The sequence below is a fragment of the Strix aluco genome, chromosome 1 (assembly GCF_031877795.1).
Source record: "Strix aluco isolate bStrAlu1 chromosome 1, bStrAlu1.hap1, whole genome shotgun sequence".
Taxonomy (NCBI): Eukaryota; Metazoa; Chordata; class Aves; order Strigiformes; family Strigidae; genus Strix; species Strix aluco.
In genome coordinates this window covers 137,937,173-137,964,528 of record NC_133931.1, presented here as the reverse complement: position 1 = coordinate 137,964,528, position 27,356 = coordinate 137,937,173, and the positions used below count along the sequence as shown (strand labels likewise).

The 27,356-nt window shown below is 38.6% G+C and overlaps 1 protein-coding gene across 1 annotated transcript in view; it reads left to right on the top strand.

Moving 5' to 3' along the window:
* Nucleotides 1–2,410: 2,410 nt before the first annotated feature.
* MACC1 (MET transcriptional regulator MACC1) overlaps nucleotides 2,411–27,356 on the top strand; it is a 48,316-nt gene continuing 23,370 nt past the window's right edge. The window contains exon 1 of the mRNA XM_074815023.1: nucleotides 2,411–2,563. Within this exon, the coding sequence (XP_074671124.1) occupies nucleotides 2,411–2,563 (153 nt within the window). The remainder of the gene's footprint in view (nucleotides 2,564–27,356) is intronic.

The window sequence follows — 27,356 nt, the reverse complement described above, 5'->3', positions numbered from 1 at the left end:
TGGTTAAAAATCACTTAATCACATTTTTTGTTCATCTTTCCATATGACATGTGTTATAGAATAGTCCATTTTTAAAAATAATGCATGTTACTGTAGAAATTGAATTTTAAACACATTTTTGTTTAAATATCTGACATCAGAAAAGCATGTGAATACACACTTCAATTAAATACAAACATTTCAAGTGAAATATATAACTAAAAACTTTTATATCCCAGAGGTTAAATTAATAATAAAAATTATTATTTTGTGTCCAATGACTAATTGGGATAAAGTCTTCATAGCAAAAGTAGTAACAACAAAAGAAGATCATAATATTAAGAAAGATGTTAAGGTATACATAAAGTATGCATCCTGAAATGACCATTTATTTTATTAAGAAACATGTCAGTAACATCCAAATACTCAAAATCAAAACCTAAACCTCTATTAACTCCTGAACTTATAGAACAATGTAAAGTTTTCTGACCTTTTATAAATGGGCTACTGCTGGCCTTCATGGTGAACACTGGCTGAGGAAAGGATAGTTTAAAAAGAAATCAGAAGGGGAAGGAAAGGGATAGGGAGAAAAATACATCATATTTCATGTACATACTTAATGTATCTGAAATGTAACCAGATTTTCTATTTAGACCAAAAACCGCTGAGATGTGGCTCCTGGCTTTTTACTTTTTAGAGCCACTGTGGTCCTGGTGGTGGAATGAAGAAAGGACAGTTCATTTCCATTTGTTTAACAGAAATCTTTTCTCAGTCCTCCAATTCGGTAAAATAGTGCTTTATCTCTAACAAACTATTCAGTTAAAGAAACAAAAAAATATTCTGTTGAAATTATGATTTGGCAGTGTATGTCTATCTCTCTGATTCATCAGTATTTTGCTGATGTTTAGAGCCACGAAGACATATTTCACTTCTGGTAATGTTGGTCTTTCTCATGAAAATGAACCTGAAGCATTCGGCAGGACATCTCCAAAAGTAAATAAGTAGTAAGGTCTTTTCTTTTACCAGACATAACGCTTTTCCTGGTTTCCTGCTTTTCAAAAAAACAAAAAGCGAGGGCAAGTGGCAATTCCAGCAAGGCTGATACTTAGTGAAAGTTTTGCCTATGTTATTTGGGAACTTCATATGAGGCACTGAGATAAAGGTGGGTCTTGTGGTGAGGTTAGACTATGGTTAAAAAATCTGCATTACTGTCTTGCAAAACCTATGTGTGACTTTGGGATGATTCTTAAATAGGAGAAGAGATCAAAAGTTTTTAGTCAAAATCTCTGCTTAATTACTTTTTGCTATTGGAAGTATTTTAAAATAAGAGTATTTTTTATGAAGTTCCCAGACCTTTTTAGGAAAAAAAAAAAGCCTGCAGGAAATGTTTTTAACCTTTTTTTTTCCTTCTTTTTCTTTTTACTTTTTTTCTTTCCCTAAAATTCTATTTTAACAAACTCGTTACTAGTTATCTCAGAACCAGGAAAATGTACTTCTTCTGTAGGCAAGTACGAACCTAATTTTCTACCTTTCCCTTCATCATTCTTCTGTATTTCAGATTAGTTTATAAAGAAGTGGTAACAAGTAAACTGAAATTCAGCTAAACAGTTTCATTTGACAGGAGTCGTCATTATTTTAAGAAATGTAATAAGTAGTGATTGAACAAAACAATGAGAAAGTGTGATGTTTTTTCTGAAGATGAAATATATTTAAAATGAAATACATTTTAAAAACTTTAATTAAAAAATGGAATTCTATTTCTAACAAAAAGTGAACCTTTTTCTCGGTGTAGTAATGGCCTATACTTGTAGCACCTGAAACAAGAACAAACAGTGCTTGATCCCAGGAAAACAGTTAAAACATTTCATCAGAGGCCACTCAAGCCTTTCCTTCTGTGCAGCTCAGGGAAATGAAACTCTTCCTCTGGTCACTGTAAATTGAAGATTTTCAGGATTTCTATTTTGAAGTCTGTGACAATGCACTCAATTTCTGTGGTCATGCAGCTTTTAATTGTGAATAACTTCTGATTAACTACTCAGAAAAAGCATTTACTTAGCCTGGGTCCCTTAATCAGAAAAGAAGTTAGAGGCATCAAAGCTCTTACTCTTGAAGCAATCACAAAGAATGCCAATGACTTGGTAAGTTTTCAGTATTCACAGGAGAAGGAAGGAAAAAGGCAAATAAAATTCTAAATCGTATTCATAATCTTGCAAGACAAAGATTTTCACCACAAGGTCACTGTACTGAATAAGCTGAAGACATGCCTGCCTCTCAGAAGTCGAGTGCAACTTGATTCAACTAGTTTTTGCAAGCAGATGTGATCCTGGTACTTTACAACAACTGGAAAAGGGTCAAAACAAATGCACAATTCCAGTTACTGAAAATGAGATAACAGAAATCATGGATCTTAAGTCTGAGGGCTATTTTCGCAATGGTTTCTAGTAAACAGTATCCAATTATGGTTGATGAAACAGCAAACTTCCCCATGAAAAAGCAACTGACTCTATTCAAGCATACATGGATAATGACAGAAGGTTCATATAGAGTCCACAAGATTACTCAATGTGGAGAAGTAGTTGTAATGGTAAAGTTACAATATTTTATTTGGTCCTGAGGCTTAACAACTGTCATGGAAACTTCTGCAAGGATTCCAATACTATGGAAAGCTTAATACCATATGTAGCAAAATGGAGTTGGCAAGGGCTCCGTTTGCTCATTACAATGTTTGGAATTTGGCATGACTTCAGACTGTAAAAATACTACTATTTTATGTGACATCCATGTAGTTGTTTACCAAACTATTGAATTTAATTTACATGACACAAATTAGATGTTATTTTTCAGGCCAAATGAAGAGTCATGATGACATCATAAGGAATTTGACCAAAAGGATAACATATGTGTGAAGGAGCACTGGTTTTAATTTTTGAACTGACTAGAACATGTTGCAATAGGAAAACTGGGAGACATGCAAGGAAAGAATTTAAAATGATCGTTTGAATTGATTACAAAGTATTGTGATTTTTAAAAATCACCCTCTTTCATATAGTTACATGGAAAAATTCCAAAGAGGGTAGACCTATCCAATGCAAGTTGAAGCAAAAGAAGGTAAATCTCATTTCTGTCCACTCACATTGCTGATATCTAGAAATAAGATATCAAGCAAAGATCAGCACCTTGTAATTCAAATGACACAGTGGGGCTGCAGTAAGAGGTTTTTCATGGTACGGTTTCAGATTATGTATGCAATGAGGAGCACTCACCTGATATGTTATGCTAGAAGAGCTCTAGCTACAGGATCCTTGGCAGAGAAGAAAGAATAAAAATCTGTGAAGGGTGTAATTTCTGAACCGCCACAGACATTTTGGCAGGAATGATTTGCCAAGGGTTATATTCTAGGACAAATCCACCAAAAAGATGTGAAATTAGAAATTCTTGGAGGTGCCTGAGATTCCAAGGAAGAGAAAAGTTCCAAAGAAAGCGTGGCTGACAAATAAAACTAGACACTCAAATTGATCAAAGTATTTTATGACTTTTTCATTGGCTCATAGATACATTTCCCAATGTCCAGCACTCAATCAAACTTTGAACAGAAGAGTCACCAGTTATATAAGATCTGGAAATTCATAATGATGTCAACCTTAATAGAAACATACATGCTTTGGATGAATGGCTCTAATTGCAACTATGATTGACTGATTTTCCAACTTTATTAGTATGTTTACTTTCAAGATTCATCTGCTTCAATGCATGAGGGAGATGCTGGATGATGGAAAGGGGGATGTGAGGTTGAGACCTGAGTTGAAAGGGCTGGCATGGAAGTAGCACTGTTTTAACCAGAGAAATGAGTCCTGGAAGAAGTCCTTCTATGTGGGGCAACTATTAGCTACCACTTGCTTTCTCATCATCTTTAGCACTCACCCAGCACACTCCCCTACTCTGTAATTGAATGCTCCAGGTGCAGCTGGTCAGCAAATAAACAGCAGTAAAGGAACCAGGGTGAAGGTGCTGCGTGGTCAGTGCATGAGATATGGCCCAAGCTACAGAGGAGCAGGAGACTGGAGCCACATGCGTGAGCCTCCCTCTCAGTGTGTGAGACCTGACAGGTCATATCTATTGCAAGACAGTGTCAGCTCACAATAAGATTGTTAAAGTCGGATCAGAAATATGTATATTTCTTCAACCAAACACCAATACTCTCTGTTTTCAAAGGCAGTGAAGACAGTAACAACAGGCCCAGTGGCACTGATAATGAATGCTGTTTGTGGATGTATTTAAGTACTCTCTTTATTATAATGAACTGTGGCTTTTATCCACAATTTAACAATCATTACTGAACTTGTACATGATTTTACATGTTTATGAGGGGAAAAAAAGCATGACTTACAGCTTGCAGATGTTGCTGAAGAATTCATTTCAAGACACTCATTGGAAATATCACTCTGGACTTTTTTCAGATTCAAAGTTGTTCTTGCCCCTCATATTTAAAAGGTTAATGTTTTAATGAATAGTATTTTACTATGACTAAATTTGTCCACTATTAATAAAGTGAGATAATGAGCCCCTATTCCAAAAAGCATTTCTTTATGTAGAAATGAAGTCCAAAATGCCAGTAAACTAAGCCAATGAAAAGAGTAGCTAATAATATGGAAGCAAAAATATAGATTTTCATATGGGCAAGTATTCATGAACACTTCTTATACGTTTTTGCATTTGCATTACTATAGAAGTTTTACTGAAGCATGCCAGCCTCACTGTCCAATTTATGTATGTTTTTGAACTTGGCTTGCAGCAAGAAATGCATGCAAAGGGAACCCTCTCGAATCCTCTGCAATCCAAACTGTTATTCGAAACCATCTTACTCCATAGACTGATTAACTTTTTTGTGTGTGTTTACTGAAATGCATCTGGGTTTTTTTGTTACATTTTGAGATGGCTTTACAGCCCTTTTAATTTGCAGTTCCTACTTGAACTTCCACCCACAGGGCAGTGTCACTGCTGGTCTAAACTCAAAGTTGTCTGAAGTCAGCGAAGTCACAGCTGTTTTAACACCACAATCAGCTTTGGTGCAGAACTGCAATTTCGTGATCCCTGAATAATCACAGCTTCCTCACTGCATTTGTTTTAAAAGCCAAAGAGAATTGTGTACAACACTCGAAGATGCCAGGTTAAACGCTGGTTGTATTATTTTGCTGGTAAATGTTTCCTGAAACCACCCATGTCGTTTATGAAGTTTAAAGCAGTTTTTTATTTGATCTTATCCTGCTCCTGTAGGTGTCAACAAAGATAAATCATTAAATTCAAAATGAAGGCAACAGGAACAAACCTTGCAAGATTTCTGAGTGAGCACTCCCTTGAGCCAGTCAGCACTGAAGATATTCAGTGCATTGCAGGAACCTGCCTTCCAGAACAGGTCCCATAAAGGCCTTGAAAGCAAATAAGCTCCTATTTCCACAGCTTTCAGTTAACAGGGACCTAGCGTGCTGAAGCGATGTTCCGTGTTTAACAGCTTTGGTGGTAAACATAGGAATCAGATCCTGAGAGGATGTAAACTGGAATTACTCCCTTCACTTCAGCAGAGTAGTTCTGATTAATAGCAGCTGAAGATGTGGCATTATTTCTTTTTTATAACTGCATTCTCAGCATACGCTGTACTTAAATCATACTATTTATTACACCTTGCAGGTTTTCTCTAAGCTGGCAAATCATTTTTAGTCGGAACCTCTGAAAGCCTTAAAAGAGAAAACTTAAAACAAAGAGAAACATGATATTAATGGAAAATGAGGTCAGAATATTGTTTTATACTACTATTATTGCCTCATTACTAGCCACAATGCAAAAAATGCTGGCACAAGCAGGAAGTGCTCAACAGCTGCTGCCTCATACACTGCGGGCAATGGCTGGGAATGCCGGCAGAGGGTGGAGGGCTGCTGTACAATTGCACATTTGCTCTGGTAGCACAAGCATTAATTACACTCATTGCAGCAATCAGAGGCAATTGGTGGTATTACTGAATAAGAGGATCTCTTTTAAGTACCATGGGCCCAGAGCTGACAGCAGCTGTTCCCAGAGCTGCCCAGGTCTGGGAGTGGCGCTTCAGCTGAAATGCTCTTGGGTTCCGGCCCTATTGCTCCTAAGGCAGCCAGAAATTATCTTCCCTTTTGGTAGGCAACGTTAAAGACTGTCTAAGAAGGTCTCAGGGCCATTATGTGTGCTTCAGATTGGCCATGTGAGGTCATTTGGGAATTAAAGCCAGGTCCTGTGTTTCCCTTGCAAGGATGATAATGCCAGGCCTTTTCTGAAAGAGTGGGATTGGTCTGCATTAGGGGGAAGTGTGATGTGCTTCTAGTGCACCAGAATTTTCTTTTTATAGAAAAAATATTTCAGTTCCAGAAAAAGTGTTTTGCAGATCAAGCGGGTGTTTGTAGAGCTTTTGGAAAGTTACATTTCACTTATTAAAAGGTGAGACAGTATTATCAGGATGGTGACAGCGTCTGGTTAGTATCAGTTGCTTGTGGAGCTGAGAGATACGTACTGCAGAGCTTAGATTCCAGCTCAGAAAAAAACGTATACATATGCAATGTAAGTATGATAATACTGTTCCTAAAGAGCAAAACACCAAAATACACGGTTAAATATGCATCTGAATTACATCAACAACAACAGGACTAACTGATGTTTTGCTGACTCAGAAGCCTAATTGAACACCTGAGTGATTACATAGCTGAATAGTTTCTTTATCAGTGGTGTGTTTTTTTTCTTTGCATTGTTATAAGATTTTTCCCTTGCTTGATGTACTGGCAGTGAGAAACAGGGTGCCTTTTTCCAGGTAATGAGTACACAGAAAGTGAGAGCTCAGATCTACAGTTTTGTATGTCAAATCTGTGATAAAGGCATAGTAGAATTTAACTGATTAGAGTTGCTATAAAAAAAATATGATCAAAGTATCTAAGGGAAATAGATGAAAAATGCAACCAAAACCTGTACATTTTTAATCTACAAAAATTATGTACAAGTAATTGATGAATAAAACCTCGTCAGTCCAGGTCTCTTATACAATTCCATGATAGTATTACAGATAAATTGTTTTTCATGCTACAGACATTATCCAAACACTGACTCCTATTTCTAGATGTACACAACATTTGAGAGGAAATCTTTACACTTCTTTATCTGATATACCACACAGTAAATATGACTAATGAATACTTAAGGTATTAGAAAAGAAGTACTGGGTATGATAGGTAAAAAATGTAGTAGACTATTGCTTCAGTTATTGAAGAAATATGCAGTCATCTGGCTTATTGTAATAAACTGCATTTCAAGGAAATGTCCCAGGGATCAAAAACATGTTGTGATAAAGGATGCCAGGTGATTGTGAGAAGGGACTAGAAGCCACCCTTTAGCTCCATTCACAGCTTTGCTGCTGACTTGCTATTTAGCTACATTTTAGACCACAGTTCAGCAAATCAGTTACATTTGGGTTTATCATTAAATACAGGCTAAAGCATTATTAAACTTAAAATAGGAAAAATATTTTCTACTAAACTGAGGAAATGTTCTCAACTGGAGGAAAAAAACCCAAACCCTCACTTTATAATGAAGAAAACACTGAATTTGTGGCCCCAGGTTTTCAGGACTTATTAGGTCCTATATTAATGGAGATACAATCTGTGTTAAAGGGATGAACAGTTGGTTTATAGGTAAAAAGTTCTAACTATGCTGTAATTGATAGATATTTAGCAAATAATTGTTCGAGTTGGTAAGAAGGTATAACAAAAAATTTAATGTGTTTGAACCTTTCCAAAATTGCATTTTTATCAATCTGAAGTAAAAGGAAGAAACAACAGCTAGTAAATACTTTCAGCTTTAAATGGCATAACATGAAACTCCTATTATTTATGCCAGTATTCAACCCCTGTCTAACATGGAGACAAGCAGTTTTAAGTTTCTAATGGTGTTAGAATACATTTTTCAGGTCTTACCCTGGTAGCTCAGATCTGATTTTCAGAAGCACCTGCTTTCCATATAGGCACCTAAACAAAGACTTGACTTTCAAAAGTGTCTGTATCTCCTGACTCCCAGTGAGGCACCCATGGCCAGATTTTCAAGTTCTTAATGTACTCATTGCAGAAAAACTGGTCCGTGTTGACAACCTATATGGTCAAAGCTAGCCACCTACTACTTAATTCAGCAGAGCTGCTTGGGATCTACAATGAGATCAGATTCTGATTCTTTATGTCTATGTTGTATAAATACACATAAGTATCTTATTTTTTTCCTGTATGGAGATTGACTAACCAATAGAAAAATAAAAATGTATTCCTATGAGGAAGAGGAACTTCTGGAGCTGAATTTTTCATGAATTTGTGTTTTGAACTGGATTTTTAACTGTCAAAAGAGGAAACCTTCTCTGGATTTTGTGCTTGGATAGCAGTTCCTCTTTCATTTGTTGTTTTCTGTGTGATTCTCTGAGGTCTAATAATATAGTAACCTTTCCTCCACAGAGATCATCAGCTTTCTCTTTTACTTGGATGAGCCTTTTAATGAAACTTGCAGCATTCTACCAAATCTGAGATTTCTGTCCCTGCATTAAACCTAACTGGCTAATGGATTCACAAGCTAGTGGTGAGGAGGATCAGTTGGAGTCTTAGACAGACACAGCATGATTGTATAGACCTTGTTTCTTGAGGAAATCAGGCTAACAACAACATCAGAAAAATCTTGTTTGCTTCATCTATAGTAATCAGTTATTCTCTACCCACGTGTTGCTCAGTCCAGTGTGTTAATCATTTCTGGAAACACAATATAAGAAAATCTTCTGAGATGGAACAGTATTTTTCTTGCCTTGATGCTCATTACTCTTTAAGACATGAACTTTTTGGCCTGGACTCTTTTCTTTTGCATTGTTGCTCCTGCCTGCGATTTTTTTTTTTTTACTGTCACATGTAACATTTTCCTTAGTGACATGCAATGTAAGTGAAGCAATCCATCTTTAATGAGTCCATGGTATTTAATGGGGAACTAAGATGAAAATAGGGTTTTCTTAACCTGACAGATGTTATTCTTTTGCCCAGTCTATGCTGCAAAAGTAAGTGCTGTTTGGCCCTGTTGTCTACTGCTGCTTCTGCCTCGTGTCTGGAGGCATCCACTGCAATCCCTTCTCTAGGATGGGTCTCTGCAAAACACTGCTTGGGCCATGGGCATCTTTGTCTGTCTCTTATTGACCAAGATGGTAGGCTTACATGCTCAAGCCAAGTTTGTTTTTCTTCTTTTCAGGTCACTTGGTGCCTTTTCTCTGTGGGAATGGAGTAAGCGAACCTTCCCTGCAGAGCGCAGTGGATTCAGCTGTGGGAGAGTTTTGCTAGCAACAGAGTGAAAATGGTGTAAACACAAAAAGAAAGTGTTTGTTTAATGAACACACTCTGCATAAAATAATCCAGCAACTAACCAAGCTAAACAGCTTTAGTTACAGAGAGGAAACAAATGCTTTCATGGCACAAAAGACATCTTGTGAGTGCTTCCCTAGGGCACAAGTTCCAACCCACTTGCTATTTCAAGAGAGAAGGAGACCTTTACCACTTTCAGAGCTCTTCCTCCAAGTCCCTTTTGGCAACCATATGTTCACCATTCATCATATGTTCTTGCCCTGATATTCTTCAGTCCAATTTGCCAGCTACCTTTTAATATTAATGTTTCAATTGAATGATTCTTTTTAAACTTTTCTCTTCATTAGAAATAAAAAATTTCAGTTCTTTGTCCATCTCACCATGGAGAACTGATTGCAATTTTTTCTTTTTTTCAGAGTGCAAGCAGATATACTAAATACAGATATAGCTTCTGCTGTTCAATGTAACATCTTCCTTACTAACTTTCATGCTGCACCATGTGTTTCACTTTGGTCTATTGCCTTCTGCAGTTTCAGTACATATTTTTGCTGCAGACTTTGGCTGTAGTTTCCCACAATATGGTACTGTTGCCACAAGTTCTATGTGTTCATTAAAATGCAGGGCCACAGATATTTTTTTAAACCAAGTCTTCACCTTGACTAAAGTCTAAGAGATAGCCCTCTGAGGATAAATATCCTTTGAGAGTTGTTTTTCTGATGTTTAACATTGCCCAGACTGTATCCTGCCATTCAGAAAGCGGGTAAAAGCTTTCTGATAGCTTTGGTTCAGTATTTATCAGGAAAGGTGTTTTTGCCTGCCTGGGTGTAGTATTCATTAGTGTTTGTAAAGCCTGCTTTGTATTAGAAACTTTTGTTAGCATAAGTAATGTCCCCTAGGAATGTGATTTCTGGCGACATTTGATACTGGCAACAGCCCTAATATGGCCACAGAACTGGCAAAAGAAGTGCTTTTGCTGGTATAGCTTATACTCAGGGTTCTAAAATCAATAAAACAAGCCAAAACCGTTTTTGCCAGCATAACTATACTATTAAACATTTTCTACCATAGACCTGACAGAAACCCAGTTTTCACCCCCCCACCTCTCTTGGTTATTAAATGTTAGTTCATTGGGAGGTATATTCAAGATGCTACCCTATGTGTAAACATCTTTGGCCAGAATATTCTCTGCCATGGAATTTTTTTTCCACTGTTGGGGAGTGGGGAAGAGAAAAAAAAAATATTTGACCATGTCTGAGTGGCTTTTTATATCCAGAATGGCCTGACATTGTACCTTTGTATCCCCTCGCACATGCATGCATAAACCATGGTGTAGTAGCCACAGCTAATTTTAACTGGAAATAATTGTACAGGTAACTGTCATGTAGCCTAGGGTTTATGGTGTCCCTCCACTAATGGTTTGATGGGCAGGGGGTCATATTTTCTCATATTTTCTCATGAGCTTTAGGAACAACTGGACAAATGGGATGAGAACAATATGTAATATACACTGAAGCCTTGGTGTTTGTCATTCTTCTGACGAGAACTGCAGCAAAACTGAGATTGGGTCCAAAAAGATTTGCTACTTTGTGCCCTGGCTATTCAATCTGTTGCAGGCAAATAATGTTTACAGACACAACCTAAGTGAGCCCTTTGACCCTGCAATCATAGCTAGGTTTAGCTGTCAAAATATGTAGTTATTTAAACAAACAAACAAAAAGGAAAAAATCAGTGAAGTGGAAAGCACATACTGTAATCAAATGAAAAGTGAAGAAGTGGCTGTCATTTCTTATATATGTTATGTTATGTCAAGCCAGAATGTGACTGTTTACACTCCCAAGATTTCCAGGATCTTGCCAACCACTACCAGTAAGGTTGCAAAAGCCAAAGGATGTGGCTTGGCAGCATTCACCCACTTCCAAAATGAGGTTAGTATCCCGTGATGTTGCTTGTGCCCTGGAGTTGGCAGCCCTAGTTGCTGCAGACCAGCTCTTCTGCTCTCACTACACCAGTTGCTGTGTTCATGTGGACTGACCTATCATGTCCAGCTTTCACCTAGGGCTTCCTACATACATGCAGTCCCAGCTTCCAAACTTGCCATCTCAAAATTTAACCTCATAGATCCTGCTTCTGTCCTCCCCAGATTCCATTGATTTCAAGGACAGAAATATATGAGAAGTGTATTGAGCTTAGCAAACAAAAAATGTGAAAAATATATTGCCAAATGAGCCTGTGAGCATCTGCTATTGCTTTTGTCTGTGCATACAGCATGTGGGTTTCCCCTGTATGCAAACAGTGCAGTTAATTAAACACGTGAATGGCTTATTAACTGTCCACATACTACTTAGCATTCATAAGGTCTAACAGTCTAAATTTGCTTTCTGGAAGACTCCGTTTTGAAAATGATTCAAACTGCAGAAAACCACAGTGTCTCATCAAATGATGTTCAAAGAAAAGTTGTTGCAGAGTCTGGGTTTCAGCAGAGTCTGGACATGGAAGCTGACTGATCAGATCTGGTTTTGTAGAGGTAGCAGAGTATGCAGCACTGTCTTTTAAACACCTGTTTTAGATGCCTTCAAGGTAAACTCCATTATGCAACAAGACAGAAGTGGCAGACTTTAATAAAAATGTGGGAAGTAATAATTGGTCACCCTTGTACAGAAACCCCAGACAGACTATGTTAATACTCAAGTCCTTTTCTGAGGCCCAGAGTTGAACTGAAATCCTGTAGATGCTTTACGTGGGTCAGCAGGGTCCCACCTGCAGGATCCCACTAAGCTATGTGTACAAATATTCTCTACAGTGATTTTCCATCTGAGAAATTGTTGAGAAACATATTAGATTGATTGAGGTTTGATTCATCCCTATAAAAAAGGATGCTAAAAATCATCAGCCTAGAGACTTAAAGTCTTTCTGCTTAAGGTAAAATACCACTACTATTTTTAAAAATTATTATTTGAATCTAAAGAATGGACTGTCAAAAACATCTGTCTGTGAAAATACTTATACTGGGAACCAACATTTCTGCTATGAGGTAATGGTCCATTCAGAGAAATGAAGTCTGGGGAAAAGTATCTTATCTAAATGGAAATTTTAAGGAGTAGTCTGAGATGACAGAAAAGGGATTGATATTTAGAGTTTAAGATACCAAGATCTTAATTTATTATTAAATTAATTTAGTATAACAGTGAGTTTCAACTAGTTTGAGGTGTCATCATTAATATTAGAGACACATGATAGACAGTAACTACTTCAAAAAAAAAAAAAAGGAAAATGAAATATATATATAACGAAAATTAAATATTTGCTTTCTTAATAACTCCAAGTAAGTAACCACAGGTCTCTGCAAATGTTTCCCTTCCCCTCCTGGTATCTGACAGGGCTTTATCTATCCTACATTTTCTATTTCCAGATCTTTAATTTCTAAACTACACCTTTAGAGAGGCAGTGGGAGTAGAAGTGACCTAATTTTTCTGTAACAGGTAGTTTTAGTATGAACTGAATAACCATGCTGTGTTACTCTAACCTCCTGCTTCTGACAGCAGGACAGAGCTCTCTCAACAATATATCTGGTTGATTAAAGCATTTGTAGATGAGACATCTCTTTTTTCATCTTTGTCACAGTCAATGCCTTACTTTATTATACAAAATAGAAGAGATTCCCACCCCCGTGATCAGGTGGGAATGGCTGTTTTCTGGATTGTGGAAGGGGAGGGAAAGCATTTAGTTCTCTGAAGGAACTGAATGGTGATAGTTGATAATAACAGATATTTAGTTGAAATGGCATCGGTACCATTTCAACTTCATTTTTTGTCCATATGAAACTATTTGCTGAGTTTCACCCCACTTTGCTTACCAGCCCTGGTCAAACACAAACACTTATTTTGGCAGATAGCTTATTTGGGGGAAATTGCCCACCAATATTTTATACTATCTCCTCCATAAACAACCTGGATTCTACCTTCCTCCCTTTTTTTAACCTGTTTGATTTATACTTCACCTTTTTGGAGGAAGGCTTAGAAAGCCTGTGAAGCCTCTTCTCATCAAAGGGGAGCTTCAGCTGTGAGTTCTAAATGCCACAAAAACACAGGTAGCAAATAACAACGGGACAGGCAAATCATCTCTTTTCCAACTCCCCATGACACTCCTGGTGCAAAGACCATTTATCTTATCTCTCTGTGGCTATAATCTTTGTCTCTCTAATCTCTATCAACTTTATGCTATGAAATGCTGAAATCACTGAGAAAAACACCTACAATATAACATCTGGGAAAACTTGTTATTTCCTCAGGCTTATCGGGCCAAAAAGGAACTCTTTCCCTGCCACCTTCCCAAATGTCTCTGCTTTCCCTCCTCTGTAAATGTCTTCTCAGGCTATTGACACCCCTCCTTCACTTGCTTCCTCATACCCAGTTGTCTGATTCTCTCACTTGCACAGAGATGCCCAAACCGGTCATACAGGTTCACGAGATTCTTGTCACTGTATTCATTGGCTGTAAATCAAATTATTTCTAACCTTGACCTTTATCAGAAGGCCATCCTTTGTTCCCCTTCCAGAAATTCAATATATCTGCAACATGGCGTGTGAAAGTAGAAAACCCTAATTCTTCCAGTGGCACACAAGGAGCACACACTTCCTTCTCTCCTCTGCATGCCTGTCTCTCCTCCCTAAGGCGAAACTCCCACACCACCTCTCCTGGTTTCAGGTGTAATCATAAACCAGCTGAAGACAATTATGGGTAATGTAGTTCTTTCGCTCCCTCCTGTCTGTTTGAACAAGTGGTGCCAGGTACCTGCTAGACTGCACATTCCAGCAGGCATTGCTCAGCACCCCTAAGAGAGAGGCGCACCAGGTGTGCTCCCAGCACCTACCCGAATCCTGAGCACGCTGAAGTTTTTCAAAGCTGGAGCAAGAATAAGTGCTTCTTCAACAGTGCTGATGTCTCAAGCAACGATATAATTTGGATCTAGGATAAAGTTCTTGGTTTCCAGAATGGTGAGTTTCCTTTTTTTCTTTCAAGTATCTTTTGCTGGTTTGGTTTAAAATACTTTGGAAAGGCTGAAATATGAGAGTAGTTTTTTACCTAGCACTAATGCTGCAGTCTGATGCTCTCTTTTTGGCCATAGCTAGTGCCAGGTGCCTCTGGAGAAAGTGCAGAACCCATGTACATTTTGAATTTCACGATATTGTACCCTAGGGTGGTTTGGGATGTGTGGAGAAAGGCACAGCCCTTGCTAAGTGCTGGTGATTGCCTTTCCTGAGAGCATAAATAATGGTGAACCTCTTACAATTTTAAATCAACCACTCTGTCTTTTTTTCTTTTGTGAAATAAGCCAATGTAGTTGTGTGTGTGCAGACATTGTGTGGGGTTTGGGTATTTTTGTTGTTTGTTTGGTTTGGTTTTACTGAAGCACTATATGAATTGAAATACTCCACACGTACAGCAGTTGGACTGGTCCCTAGCTTTGTGAGTTGGGGATCAGGAGCATGCAATAGAATGCTGAACACTGCATAACAGTCCTCCCTGCTAACAAGGCAGCTATTAGAAATCAGAAATGCAGAGTTTAAAGAACAGATACACTTCTGAACTTTAAAATATTCATTCTCTATTAAAAGAATCCTTGAAAGGTATTATCTCTAGGCTAAATGGAGGTAAGACCTCCGTGGAGGCAAGACCTCTCATGCTGACTGACCATGAACCACTTCCCTTTATGGTTTAAAAATAGAAACATTTAAATGAAAGACAAGAAAGAAACAGTTCTTGTTCTCTTCTCACCTGTTATTACCACTCAGCTAATAACACCTCTTCTTTGATATAGATTCCTTTTTTTAAGGAGACAGGTCAAAATCTTAACAGCTTGGAAAGAGTCTTTGACTGGCTTTAGCATGGAATGGCAATAGGCATCCTCCTGAGTAAGTGAGAGAGGGAGGGAAGGAGGGAGGGGATCACTCGTACTAGGTACATCTTCGGAGGTGCAAATCTCCACACTGGCAACACTTTCCCTAGCCCAAAACCATGTATTTGACCATGGTTAATATGAAATGCTCCCATGCTGAACTTACACACTGAAACCAGTTGCACAGTGTCTGTGTTGGGTGGGAGATATACAATGGGATTTACAACACAAGTACAAGCTGGTTATTGTCATGCTAGAAGCCATAGAATTTACCTTGGGTACATTAAAAACAAGGAATACCTACAGTCGTATTCACTAAACTATATAGTAAAACAATATCCTGTGGGAATGTGTTCAACAGGCTAATTATATGTTGCAATAGAAGACTTATTGAGCATTTAAATGTTTGGTTTAAAATGTGCTGTCTCTCTTCCCCCTCTTTCTCCCCTTATTATGAGAATGGCTAATTGGGTTCAATTGCACATTTCTTTGTTATTAAACTTCCTTTTAACTCTTTACTGTAGTGATTTTCGGCCTGTGGCCAGGAATATTTGTGTTTGGTGGACAGTCTCTGACAGATTTCTATGAAGGCTATCCAAGGGATCTAAAAACTTTGAAATTCGCTGCTTCTGAAGTTGGATACCTTTTTTCTCTATTTTCCACAACAGATAAACTCAAGCTCCTTGAGAAACTACATATGTTTATGCTACTGTAAACTTTGGCATAAGTCCCTGCAGGGAAGTTGAAATATGAACACAAAATAGGTGGAAGAAACACCAAAAGCACATACAATGCAGAAATGGTTGCAGAAATGCAGAACAGTTGACAAGAAGCTCAACATGACCTGGCAATGTGCATTTGCAGCCCAGAAAGACAACTGTATCCTGTGCTGCATCAAAAAAAGCATGACCAGCAGGTCAAGAAAGGTGATTCTGCCCCTCTATTCCACTCTTGTGAGACCCCACCTGGAGTGCTGCATCCAGCTCTGGAATCATCAGCACAGGAAAGACATGGACCTGTTGGAGCAGGTCCAGAGGAAGGCCACAAAAATTAACGGAAGGCTTGAACACCTCTGCTGTGAGGAAAGGCTGAGCTGGGGTTGTTCACCCTGGAGAAGAGAAGGCTCCGGGGAGACCTTATAGTGGCCTTCCAGTACTTAAAGGGGGCTACAGGAAAGGTGGGGAGGGACTCTGTATCAGGGAGGGTAGTGATAGGGTGAGGGGTAATGGTTTTAAACTAAAAGAGGGCAGATTTAGATTAGATGAAAGGAAGAAATTCTTTATGGTGAGGGTGGTGAGACACTGGAACAGCTTGCCCAGAGGTGGATGCCTTCTCCTGAAAGTGTTTAAGGCCAGGTTGGACGGGACTTTGAGCAACCTGATCTAGTGGAAGGTGTCCCTGCCCATGGCAGGGGGGGTTGGAACTAGGTGATCTTTAAGGCCCCTTCCAACCCAAACCACTTTATGATTCTATGATATAAATCATGTTCCTGTAAAAGCCAAAAGACTGTATTTTTGGACAGAACAGCCAGTCTGTAAACCTAACCTGATGGTCTCTAAAGGATGCCCTCCTGTCTGAAGAGCTGACCTCTATGGTGATGCCAGCTGCAGTACATCAAACTTCTGCACCACAAAATATGGTGTGTACTTGCAAAAAAATTTGTAAAAGAATAAGTATGGATCTGTCTGAACTGTAGGCTCTCCCATCCCTTCTCCTACAAAATACTGCATAGGATTGTAAGTTATCTTACATGATTGAAGAGAAGAGCTATTTCAATAGCATTACTTTCCTGACTTCCCATACTCTGCTGCTACCACAAAAAGTTTAGTTTAATTTGACCTTCTATCTTTGTAATATCTTCTTCTATGGAAGCCTTTTCCTCTCATCTCTTGCTCTCTTGAATTCTTTTCAGTTCATCTCCATCAACTGTGTATTTTCAGGAAGAGATAAGTTTTTTTTCAGAAACTGAATTCCAGAATAAAGGTGAGGTCATATACTAATGGAAAATGTATATATGCATTGGCTCTGCAATATTTTACCATATTTTCATCTGCTTCTCAGTACAGACCAGTATCTTATTTACATTTTGGCACATTGAGCAAACATCCTTGTTAAACTGCTGATCATGCTTAAATGTTTTCTAAGAAGCTACAACTAGTTTAGAAATCAATGTGTATGAGTAATTGTAAATTGCTCCTCTGAAAACACCTCTTCATGACCTTATCTATAGCAAACTTAATTTTATGCTGTCCAGTTTATTAGCCTTTCTAGTAGTTCTTCATAGTCTGCTCTAGTGTTAATAACCTCAGTAATTTTGGTTTATGAGCAAGGACTGTCATATCACTTTCCACTGACCTTCCCTTCCCATCCCCCAGAATTTACTCAAAGTGTCTATTCTATACTTCAATAAGCAGAGTCACTGGAGTACTTCCCTACCAAGGAGCAGTGGTGAAGTTGAATCAGGGCTTTGAATGACTGAAAACTTCAGAAACCTAAAACAAAGTTTCATAGCTTGAAGCAAGTGATGTTTGGGGCTCTGGTTTGGTGTCCTCGTGGAGATGAAAAGCTTTTAGGTATGGACGTATCCAGACATCCTTTTCAAGGAATTTTACAGGAGGCATATACTGCTTAATTTCTGGTAACAGTAGGAGTCCTTTCCTTGTGTAGCTGAACTTCACCTTGGAAACCAGTCTGCTCAGGAAGAAGTTGGCTGATTATTTATCTGAAAGCTGTGTTATAAACCCCCAAATGTTGCCTCCCCCTTGCTGTGTGGGTGATTCTGCAGGCTGAAATACTCTGGAAACATAGTGAGTATTCTGGCAGCCCAGAATAGAGTCTTCTAGATCTTATGCTTGGGATATGTATTTACCAAAGACTCTGGATGACAATTATTTGAGTCCAAAATGTAAATAGTTGAATCACTTTGGTATTTTCTTCAGCTTTCTCAGTGGGGAAAAGATCTTTTTGAATTATTAGAAGGAGTCTGCCTTCACTGGAGACTCAGAGTACTTAATCTTTGTGTTACGTTTTACAACATACCTGTGAGATGGGGAACTGCCATTCTACTTTGAGTAAGTCCTTGCAGTACATTTAAGCTGCTGTAATGGCTACCTGATGCTGAATGGGGTAGTCCCATTTCTCATACATTGCCATTACTTCCCATAGACCAGCACAGGTGAACACTGACTCATTGTGTCTGGGCCAGCTCCCTGTGAGACCAGATAAGCACCAGTGTTGATGCAAAGGAGATGTAGGACTGCGGCTTTCTGGATCAGCCAGCCAGCCACCCAGTCAGATGGCATCCCAAAGAGTTGGCTTAGCCTCAAGCACAATGCCAGATTATCTTGTCTCTTGTCTAATATCTTAAAAACTTGGGGTATTTGACCCTGATTGTATCCCAGGCTTGCTCTGAATTAATGCTTTAATCTCTGTCTCTCTCTCCCTGGAGGCATATAATACATCCCTGCATTAAATGCAAGTTCACAAGTATTTAAATTGGTTCTAAAATATATCGGTTCATACTTTAATCTGCACTGACCTCTAGTTAGATATGATGGAATTAATTCAGGTTGTGTCTTTACTTACTAAGGCAAACTGCCAGCAGCCTTGCTTGTCCATTGTGCCAGTCATCTTGCAATCATGCCAAAGCAAGCAGCTCCCTTCCTGCTGGCTGCAACAGGCTGTATCACAAAACAGTCATGCAACAACTTGACGAGGAGTTGAGTTCCCACCCAAGCCTATGTCTGTAAAAAAACCCAAAAGTTTTGCCAGTAGACTTGAAGCTCATGACACATCAGTGGCAAATCCTACAGCCTAAATTTTGTCCTATGATCTAATTGGGACCAAACTTTTAATATATATTTACATGGAGAATAAGCTGTATTCCTACATGTACTAAGCTGCGTAATTAAAAGGAAATGACTTTGAAATAACTGGGGGGAGGGGAGGGGCAGCTGGCAAGACTTTTACGTGGTTTGTTTTTATTCATACATGATCTCATGCAATACCAACCCTGAGCTCTGAAGAAAAGCCTATGATGTGATGATAACCTTTTTATGAGTTCACTCCCTCTGATCCCCTAGCCTTAATTTAACAGGATCTCTGTAAAGGTGGGAGGGGTGTGACGCAGCAGAGAGACAAGAATTGTCAATTTATTCATAGTACTGCCCTAATTCCTGCAGCACAAATTGTCACCTGTTGCTCCATGTGAAATTATAGTGCTATGAATATGAGTAATGCCAGTTTGTTCTTCTGCTCAGTGATTTTAAGGTTTTTTCTTTTCTTTCTTTCTTCTTTCTATTTGAAATTTGGACTGTTTTTTAGTGTGGACAGTAGTTTTTCAGCTCTGGACTGAGACTGTTAACTTGCTTCCAGTAAGTTGTATACAACCATCAAGTAAAATGAATAACATCACAAATATATTTGTAAAATCTCATTAGTTTTCCAAGGAAACCTCTAACAGTTCTCAGCAGAAGCAGCTTCTGACTGAAGTGTTTATAATATCTGTCTTAAGGGGTGAGAAGAGGAAAGCTAAACTCAAACCTGTCTCCTCACTTTATACATATATAGTACAAACTGGCAAGGAGCGAAGTTGTCTAGTCCTACAGCTAGATGGTACAGAGGACATGGGTTACACTAATTCAACCAAGCTTAAAAGCCTCCAAGCTAAACTCCGTATAATTTTGAGGAGAGTGTGGGAAGCTAGCATGTCTTCCCCAGTGAGATAACTCTTTTTTTTTTTGAGCACTCAAAGCGTTTGAACTAGTTGATTCTAGTTGTAAGTGCTTAATGCAGGCATCATCCTAACATAACTTAATTTATCTCATCAGTGGAGAGCAAGAGGTGCATTTAATGGTTCTCAGAGTTACCTTTTTGTCTGCCAAAGCACAGGTACTTATGCTCTGCCAGCTGGATCCCACCCACAGTTACTTGCCTGGTGTGCACTGTCAGGTGGATACTAATATGGCTGAGCAGAAAAGTACTACTAATCTGGAAAATATGTAAGAGAGCCCTTTGCACCCTGGAATTCCCCAGTGTATTTTTATCGATAATGATTGTTCTCCAGTCACAAAACACACAGGAAGGAAGTACTGTATGCACTATTGACATGCTCCCCAGAAAAGTAAGAATTTCCCATGACTTTTCCTCATCTCATGTAGTATATGGTAGCAGAAACAGAAGGACACTTTGCTTGAAGTCTGAACTTAATCGAAGTTGCATTCACCATCACTATGGTTTTTTTTTTTTTTGTGGTTTTTTTTTTTTTGTTTGTTTGTTTGTTTTTTAAGTAATAAATGATCTCAAACTTCTAAGTTTGGCTACTGGCCAATTGTTTTACCAGATACATGAAAACATGAATACATGTGTGTGTATATGTCAATAATTTCCTGATACCTGCTATACGTAGCTACACTTTACTTGTACCTGATTTTGATATGTAATTTCTGCTCATAGCTGGAAAGTGAGGCCAAACCTAGCAATGCCAAAGGCTGTCAGGAGGTGTTATGAATACCTGCCCTGCTCTCTAGTTAATTGCTTTTTCAGGGTGTGAACACTTTGTGACAGAGAAGGGCTCTTGTGATATTTATGCAGTTACTTTCAGAGCCCTCGTCTTGGTGGCAGTTTTATTCCTTTGGCACTCACATGTCCTGTGCTTTGTAACTGATTTCCTGAGTGGTCTGGGACAAGTTGTTTGGAGGCAGATTTTTAAGGGGTTACCACGTGTTTACACAGTTCTTACGACAGGGCTGGAAGATGCTGGAATGTGGCTATCAGTCTCTTTGTGGTTTAGTCTTTCCATCTGTAAACTTGTCTATCTCCATTTTTCCCCCATCCCTGCCCTTCCTTGTCTTGTGCATTAAACAATCAGTTCCTTGTGACCAGGCTGTGCTTGCTATGTATTTGTACAAAGCTTAGCAGAGAGATGCTATTCCAGCTAGTTCTACCAGGATATAAATGAAAAAGTAAAAGAAAACCCTGATTTGGCTCCAAACAGAATATAAACATCAGCTTGGGCTCAAAACTGGAAAAATATATATTTTTTAAAACAGTTTCAGTTCAATTAAAAGTATTCAATCTGGCACAATAACAGCTACATAAAAGTTTGTGGCCTTGATTCTGCATAGAAAGAGTAAAGATGATTGCTTTGTTTCTTTTGGCTTTGAAATCTGTGAATAAATCAAATTTAGTGATTCTGAAATGGTCTGGCAACTACAGGAGCTGCCAGGTTTTGTGCTTCTATGCCTGTGGTGCCAAAATCTGTGTGCCTCAAGCCCTGTTCCTCTTGGGAGAGGCAGTCTGGGAGGCTGAAAACCTACACGTTTCTTAGGTGGCAAATCAGCTCTCTCCTAATGTGGAGAAAGTGGAGCAAAAGCTCATTCTCTTTTCCTCCAGGCAAAAAGTTCACATATGGATTATGGGTTAAGCTTCAGGGTTTTTTTAATGCTAATCTCTAAAAAAGCTTTAAAATGAAATTACTTGTGTGGATGCTAGTGATTCAGCATAATGAATGATGATGACATACATTGACTTACCATTGTAAAATCTTGATAAAATCAGCAATGTGAGATGAATTTTCACTGTAAAATAAAATGATCTGAACTAACTTTCACAACAGAACAAACTCTTTAGCTATGTTTGTCAAGACTGTCTGGGCATACTGTCATTTCTGCTTGGTGCGAAGTTGAGTGAAATCTCCTGAAGTTCTGAAGATCAGAACTTGCACCAAATTAGACAAATATCTTTACATGTTCTTACTGATGGTCTGCTGACTGATACATCTCATTTCTGGTGGATGACACATAGCTATACAATGCCGAACAGAAAAACACTACATTATAGAAGATTTTTTAGATCACAATGATTCAAGTTTTGAGCAAAGTTGTACACATTTCTGTTTATTACAGACAAAGCAATCTATACAAATATAACCCTGGACTGTGATCTGTCAGGGGCTGACCTAAACTAACTTCATGCTGAACATTTGGACCACGCACCTCCAAGAATACTTGCCAAATTAAAGTTTAGATGAGGCTTTGGAAGCAGAACATATTTAATTTGAGATTTGATTTTTATACCTTATGCTTTTCTTTCCCTTTCTGTACTAGACAGCTCTTTGTTGGAAATACCATGTTCTGCAAATATCTGCTTGTCAACATCAATGACCTGAAACATAGAAGAATAATTGCCATAAAAGGGAGACTGAAAATCTCATACAATAAATTGCACAACCAGGATTACATGTGTCTGTAGCAAAGAGATATAACAGGAGTCTCCTGTCTCACTACAGCCAAGGAAAAATGTCTTAAGCAAAGTAACTTGCCATCACACATCAAGGTATGTGTTTGATTTGACGTTTATAGGTTAAATGTTAAAATTATATCTACACATATGACACTTGTATACTTTAATCAAGTAAACCCTGACAGTGATGGCAAGGATGCATGTGTAATGGTAGGAGTGAGCTGCTTGATCTAAACAGTCTTTCAACTGCACTGTAAATGCGTATTGTATGTTGGTCTCTACAGAAAACCCATAAAATAACAAATTTGGTTAGGAAAAAAAAAACAGTATAGTTTTGCATGTATGATTCTGCAGTATTTCACGTAACACAATGCACATTTTGAACCCTTATTATCTGGAGAGGTAGGAGCTAGTTAAAGGTGCAAAACTTGAGACTTGTGGCCAAGGACATGAGATGGGTAGGGAAATGTTTTGATATCAAAGTCAGTGATCTTTTGGAAAAGCTGTGAATACTTCCTCCCACATTTCAGTACAAATGGAGCAAGGACAGTAAACTTATGAAGATGAAACCAAAAAAAGTGTTTCTTTAGGGTTGGCATTTGGAAAGTGTTGCTGAATAGGCTGAATTCTCTGAGCTAACACATGGCAGGTGCTTTCAGGTTCCTAACTAGGAAAGTCAAAGTACTAAAAAGCTGTTATAAGTGTGGTCTGGATTTCAGTTTATTTCACTTGTAACCTTGTACTTGGTTTCCTTCTGTCTGAAGCAAAGGTTACTCTGCTATTACTGATCAGATTGAAACTGGCCAGCTAGTGGAACTCCAGCTTCATAGAAGCATTGATCCCAAGTGAAATGGCCTGTGCTGGTATACCTGTAGGGACTTTGTGCCCTGGGCTATTTAGTGATATTTGAGATGGCTGTCTGTATCTTTGGTATCTGCTGTAGCCAATGTATGGGACACTGCTGGTAGTTCCCTTCAGCAGGGAGAGATTAGCCTCCCCTCTTTCAAGACCAGCTGTCAGAAAAACCTCAACTCTAGGCAGTGCATGAAAATTTCCTTTCAAAGTAATAGTTGTGAAATTAATGTGGTTTTCCATGATGTTTAAATATCCTAGTGGTCTCAAATCAATTTTCTGTAACTTACTTCTGTAGTCTGACAATAGCTAATACAGCAGTTTCACTTCATGTACCAGGAGATTATTTCTAGTGAAAGGAGCATCATATGGCTGCAGAGGTGGTTTTGGATGATAAATGATACCCAGTGTTTTTCTGCGTATGATGCCAGTGAGGTCAAAGAACTGCAGCCTTTTTGGAGACTTAGTAGTATAAAATACTGAGCTTGCTCAGTCTATATGAAATTGGAAGGTAGGCATGCTCAGTGTCTGTGAAGGATGAGGCAAAGCAAATGTTTGACACCAGGATATTCACAAGGCTGGACAGTGTCCAGGTCTTGTAGAGACTGCCATATCAGTGAAAATGAATTTACTGTATAAAAGTTCTTGAAGGAGTGCAGGACTGACTGGGGTTGTGGGGGCTTTTTTTGTGTGTGGGAGAGACAGGAACAGACAAGGGAAGCTGGAGATAACATATTGAAATGCTGTGATTATATCTAAGAGTTACTGATCTGCAGCCCTCCACTTCTGCTCGAAAGGCAATAACTTCAGCTGTGGTGAAAAATAGTAAAGCTTGCTGAGGCAGAATAAATGAAATAAGAAACTGGGCACGCATTTTGAACTGATGGAGTACAATCCACAACATTTCTGAGTCGTTCTCTTGAAGATTTTCTGCAGGGTTATCTGAGAGTCGCTGTTTGGGAATTTGGTAAGTTTGGGTTTAGTCCATCTTTCTGAACAATTTGTAACCACATCACTCCAGCCATTATTTTTATTTGAGGGTATCAGCCAGATTTGTTGGAGCAGTTAAAATTTTTTCTTCAACTAAACTATTTTTTGAGTATAAAAGGATGAAATTTATGATAATTTAGGGGTTGTTTTTGGCTTTTTTCCCCTTTGAAGTGTGACTGGAGTGGAGAGTCTTCTTTATTATAGAGTTTGAGCTACTGACCACCTCATTTTCTGTCCTATGCTAGTGTCGTAGCCAGTGCACCTGTGTGGTGTTAGGGAAGGAAATAAGATGGGAGGAAACAACACATTTATGCCTTCTTTATTTTCTCACCACTGTCACATTAAATGCGAAGAAGAAATAACATTAAGTGCTTTCTTCATGGCAAATGGCATGGGAAGATTTCTTGAATGGGTAGGCACTCATCTGTGTTTAATGCCTGCTTATGCTATTCCTGCGCAATTGCAGCTCTCTAGCTGCTTCATCAAATTTTGCCCTCAAAAGTCAGTGATGTTGGCTCAGAAGGAAGAGCTGGAACCAGTGTGCAGATAGAGTACCTGTGGCAGCCTGAGGGGTAGGGCTGTTAGGAAGAGCAAGCTGGAGCTGCGCTGTTGCTTTTGAAGGTGAACAGAGACAATGGGAGATTAAAGTCAGCATAGGCTGGACTAACATGGGGGCTTCTCTGATTTGTTGTACGAACAGTTCATTGATTGATTGGAGGTCAGCCAACTGCCTGGTGAGAACCTCAGGAATGGGTTCTGCCTCTGAGCTCTCCAGGGAGACAGGACAAGGGAATACACAGCCTTAAAATCACAACATAATAGTGTGATTTTCCCAGATGGGAAAACTAGATTTTCACTGAGGTGTTGCATCCAGGCTAATGTTATGCATCGCCAGAGGGAGAACTGCTGCTGGAAAGACAGTTGGACACTGTGGTGCAATGGAAAGAACAAAGATGGTTAAAGAATATAGGGACTGGAGGAAGAGGAGACCTGGAACAACTATCTCACACAATTCTTACTTTCACTTCTGAAAAAAAAAAGAAGCTAAAATCTTTGAAGAGTGACTTTGTCACTGCTTCATAAAAATGGATGAGACTGGACATGTTATTCTGCTTATTGTACCAAACAGTAAGGAACAAAAGTAACAGATGCCCTCTTCTTGACAGGTAGGAATAGACAGTTCAATCAATGAGCCTGTAAGGCAGCTAGATTTAAGAACTAAATTTAGACACATAAGGTAATACAAATTGTTGGAAACTTGTTGCCTCAAATCTTCTTAAACTTGACCATTCCTTTGGAAGATGATCCACAGTGATATTGTAGACTGACATATTTAATTTTTAAAAAAAGATAGAAACACTCTTATTTCAGTTATAAAACTACCAGCAACACTGGAATTGGCTCTTCCTCGTTTTTATAAGAAAGGCTTCTCACTTCTTTCTCTGAAATTACGTAGTCTTCTGTGATCAGAGATGGATTATTAAATGAGGTCTGATATTGCATGGTAGTTTATCTTCCTCTGATTTCATTTTTGTTGCTAGGTTATTACCACTTCAGAGTCAATCTGGCAGTCATATTATTTCAGTAAAAGTATTCTGTTAATGATGCTATTAATAAGTAGAGTACAATTCTGAGATTCAAATGTCCTTCATTAGTAGAGAAACTATCCATTTAAACATGAATCCCATTTGATAGAAATAAGAGTTTTTTGCTTGTCAAGAGCATGTGTAATTGCTATGTAAAGGGAGAGTCTGCAGTATAATGAGAGGTACTGGGTTTGGCTTTTAGAGAACAAAATACATTTTTATGAATTCCCCTCCCTTCTTCCCTTCAAAATTACAGTGTCAAAAATAACTTTAATATATTAGCAGGTGTAGCTTAATGGACAGCTCAGCCTATTATTAACAACACAGGCACAAATGTTTTAAATGTCATGGTGTCTCACTGCTGGAGAAGAGTTCCAACCAAACTTTGGGGACTATAATTGCCATAAAAAGCAACAAAGTGCACTTTCTGCAGTATACATTGGAAAGTGTGCCTGTGATGAAGGCTCCCTTTCTGATGCTCTCTTCACTGTGTTCCTAAATTGCCAAAGGCTATTTAAACAAGTTCTTCAGTTAAGACAGATCAATACACAAAAAAATAGGTATCAGTCTTTCCTTGTAAATATTATCACAATCTATCAAACATACTATTTTGTGCTGTTATGTATTCCCTGTGTCTGTTATGTGGTCAGTCAAGCAGAACAAAATGTAATTTGTGGATGCACTGAAAAATGATTATGCTTAGGGTTACTAACTCTCTAAACTAACCTCTAATGACAACCAGAGGAGTCCTTGCCAAATGGATTTACTTTCTTCTATCATATTTAATGGAATTATTTTCCCAACACAGGTGTTGAGCTGGTCACGTGTCCATTGTTTCTGCCCTCTCAGTATTGATCTCCCTTTATATTTCCCAGGAGAAATGGAAGAAGTGACTGATGTGAGTCCTCCCTATCCATTCCCCCATTCATGCCCTACACAGCTGGGATTTCTTCTTGGCTAGTTTATACATTTTGAATGCTTGCCTGACATAGTTTAAACATTGCAAAGCAAACTCTCTGTATGTATTGTCTTTTTAACTTATTTTTTGTGGTGTGTGTGTTTTGTGGTGTTTTTTTTTTTTTTTTTTTTTTGTCTCCTCCAAGTTAACCAACACCAAACCGAAGTGGTTCCATATAAAAAGGTCCACCTGACAGGGCAGGCTTTCTGATGTGTTTTTCCTTTCTAATGGAGCAGAAGTCTGTCATGCTTATGGAAAGAGCCCTTTCTAGTCCCCTATCTCATCAAAGCACAACACACTGCAGTGTCCCCCAGTATGGATATCAGGTTCAATTTTCTTCAGGGTTCTTATTGCATGTTTTGCCAGTGCATCTTCAGTCTACATCTGTACAAAATAAAGTGTTGGTATCCAGGCAGCATACTGACAGGCAATTTAGTTCCACAGTTGGATGTTCAATACTGGGTC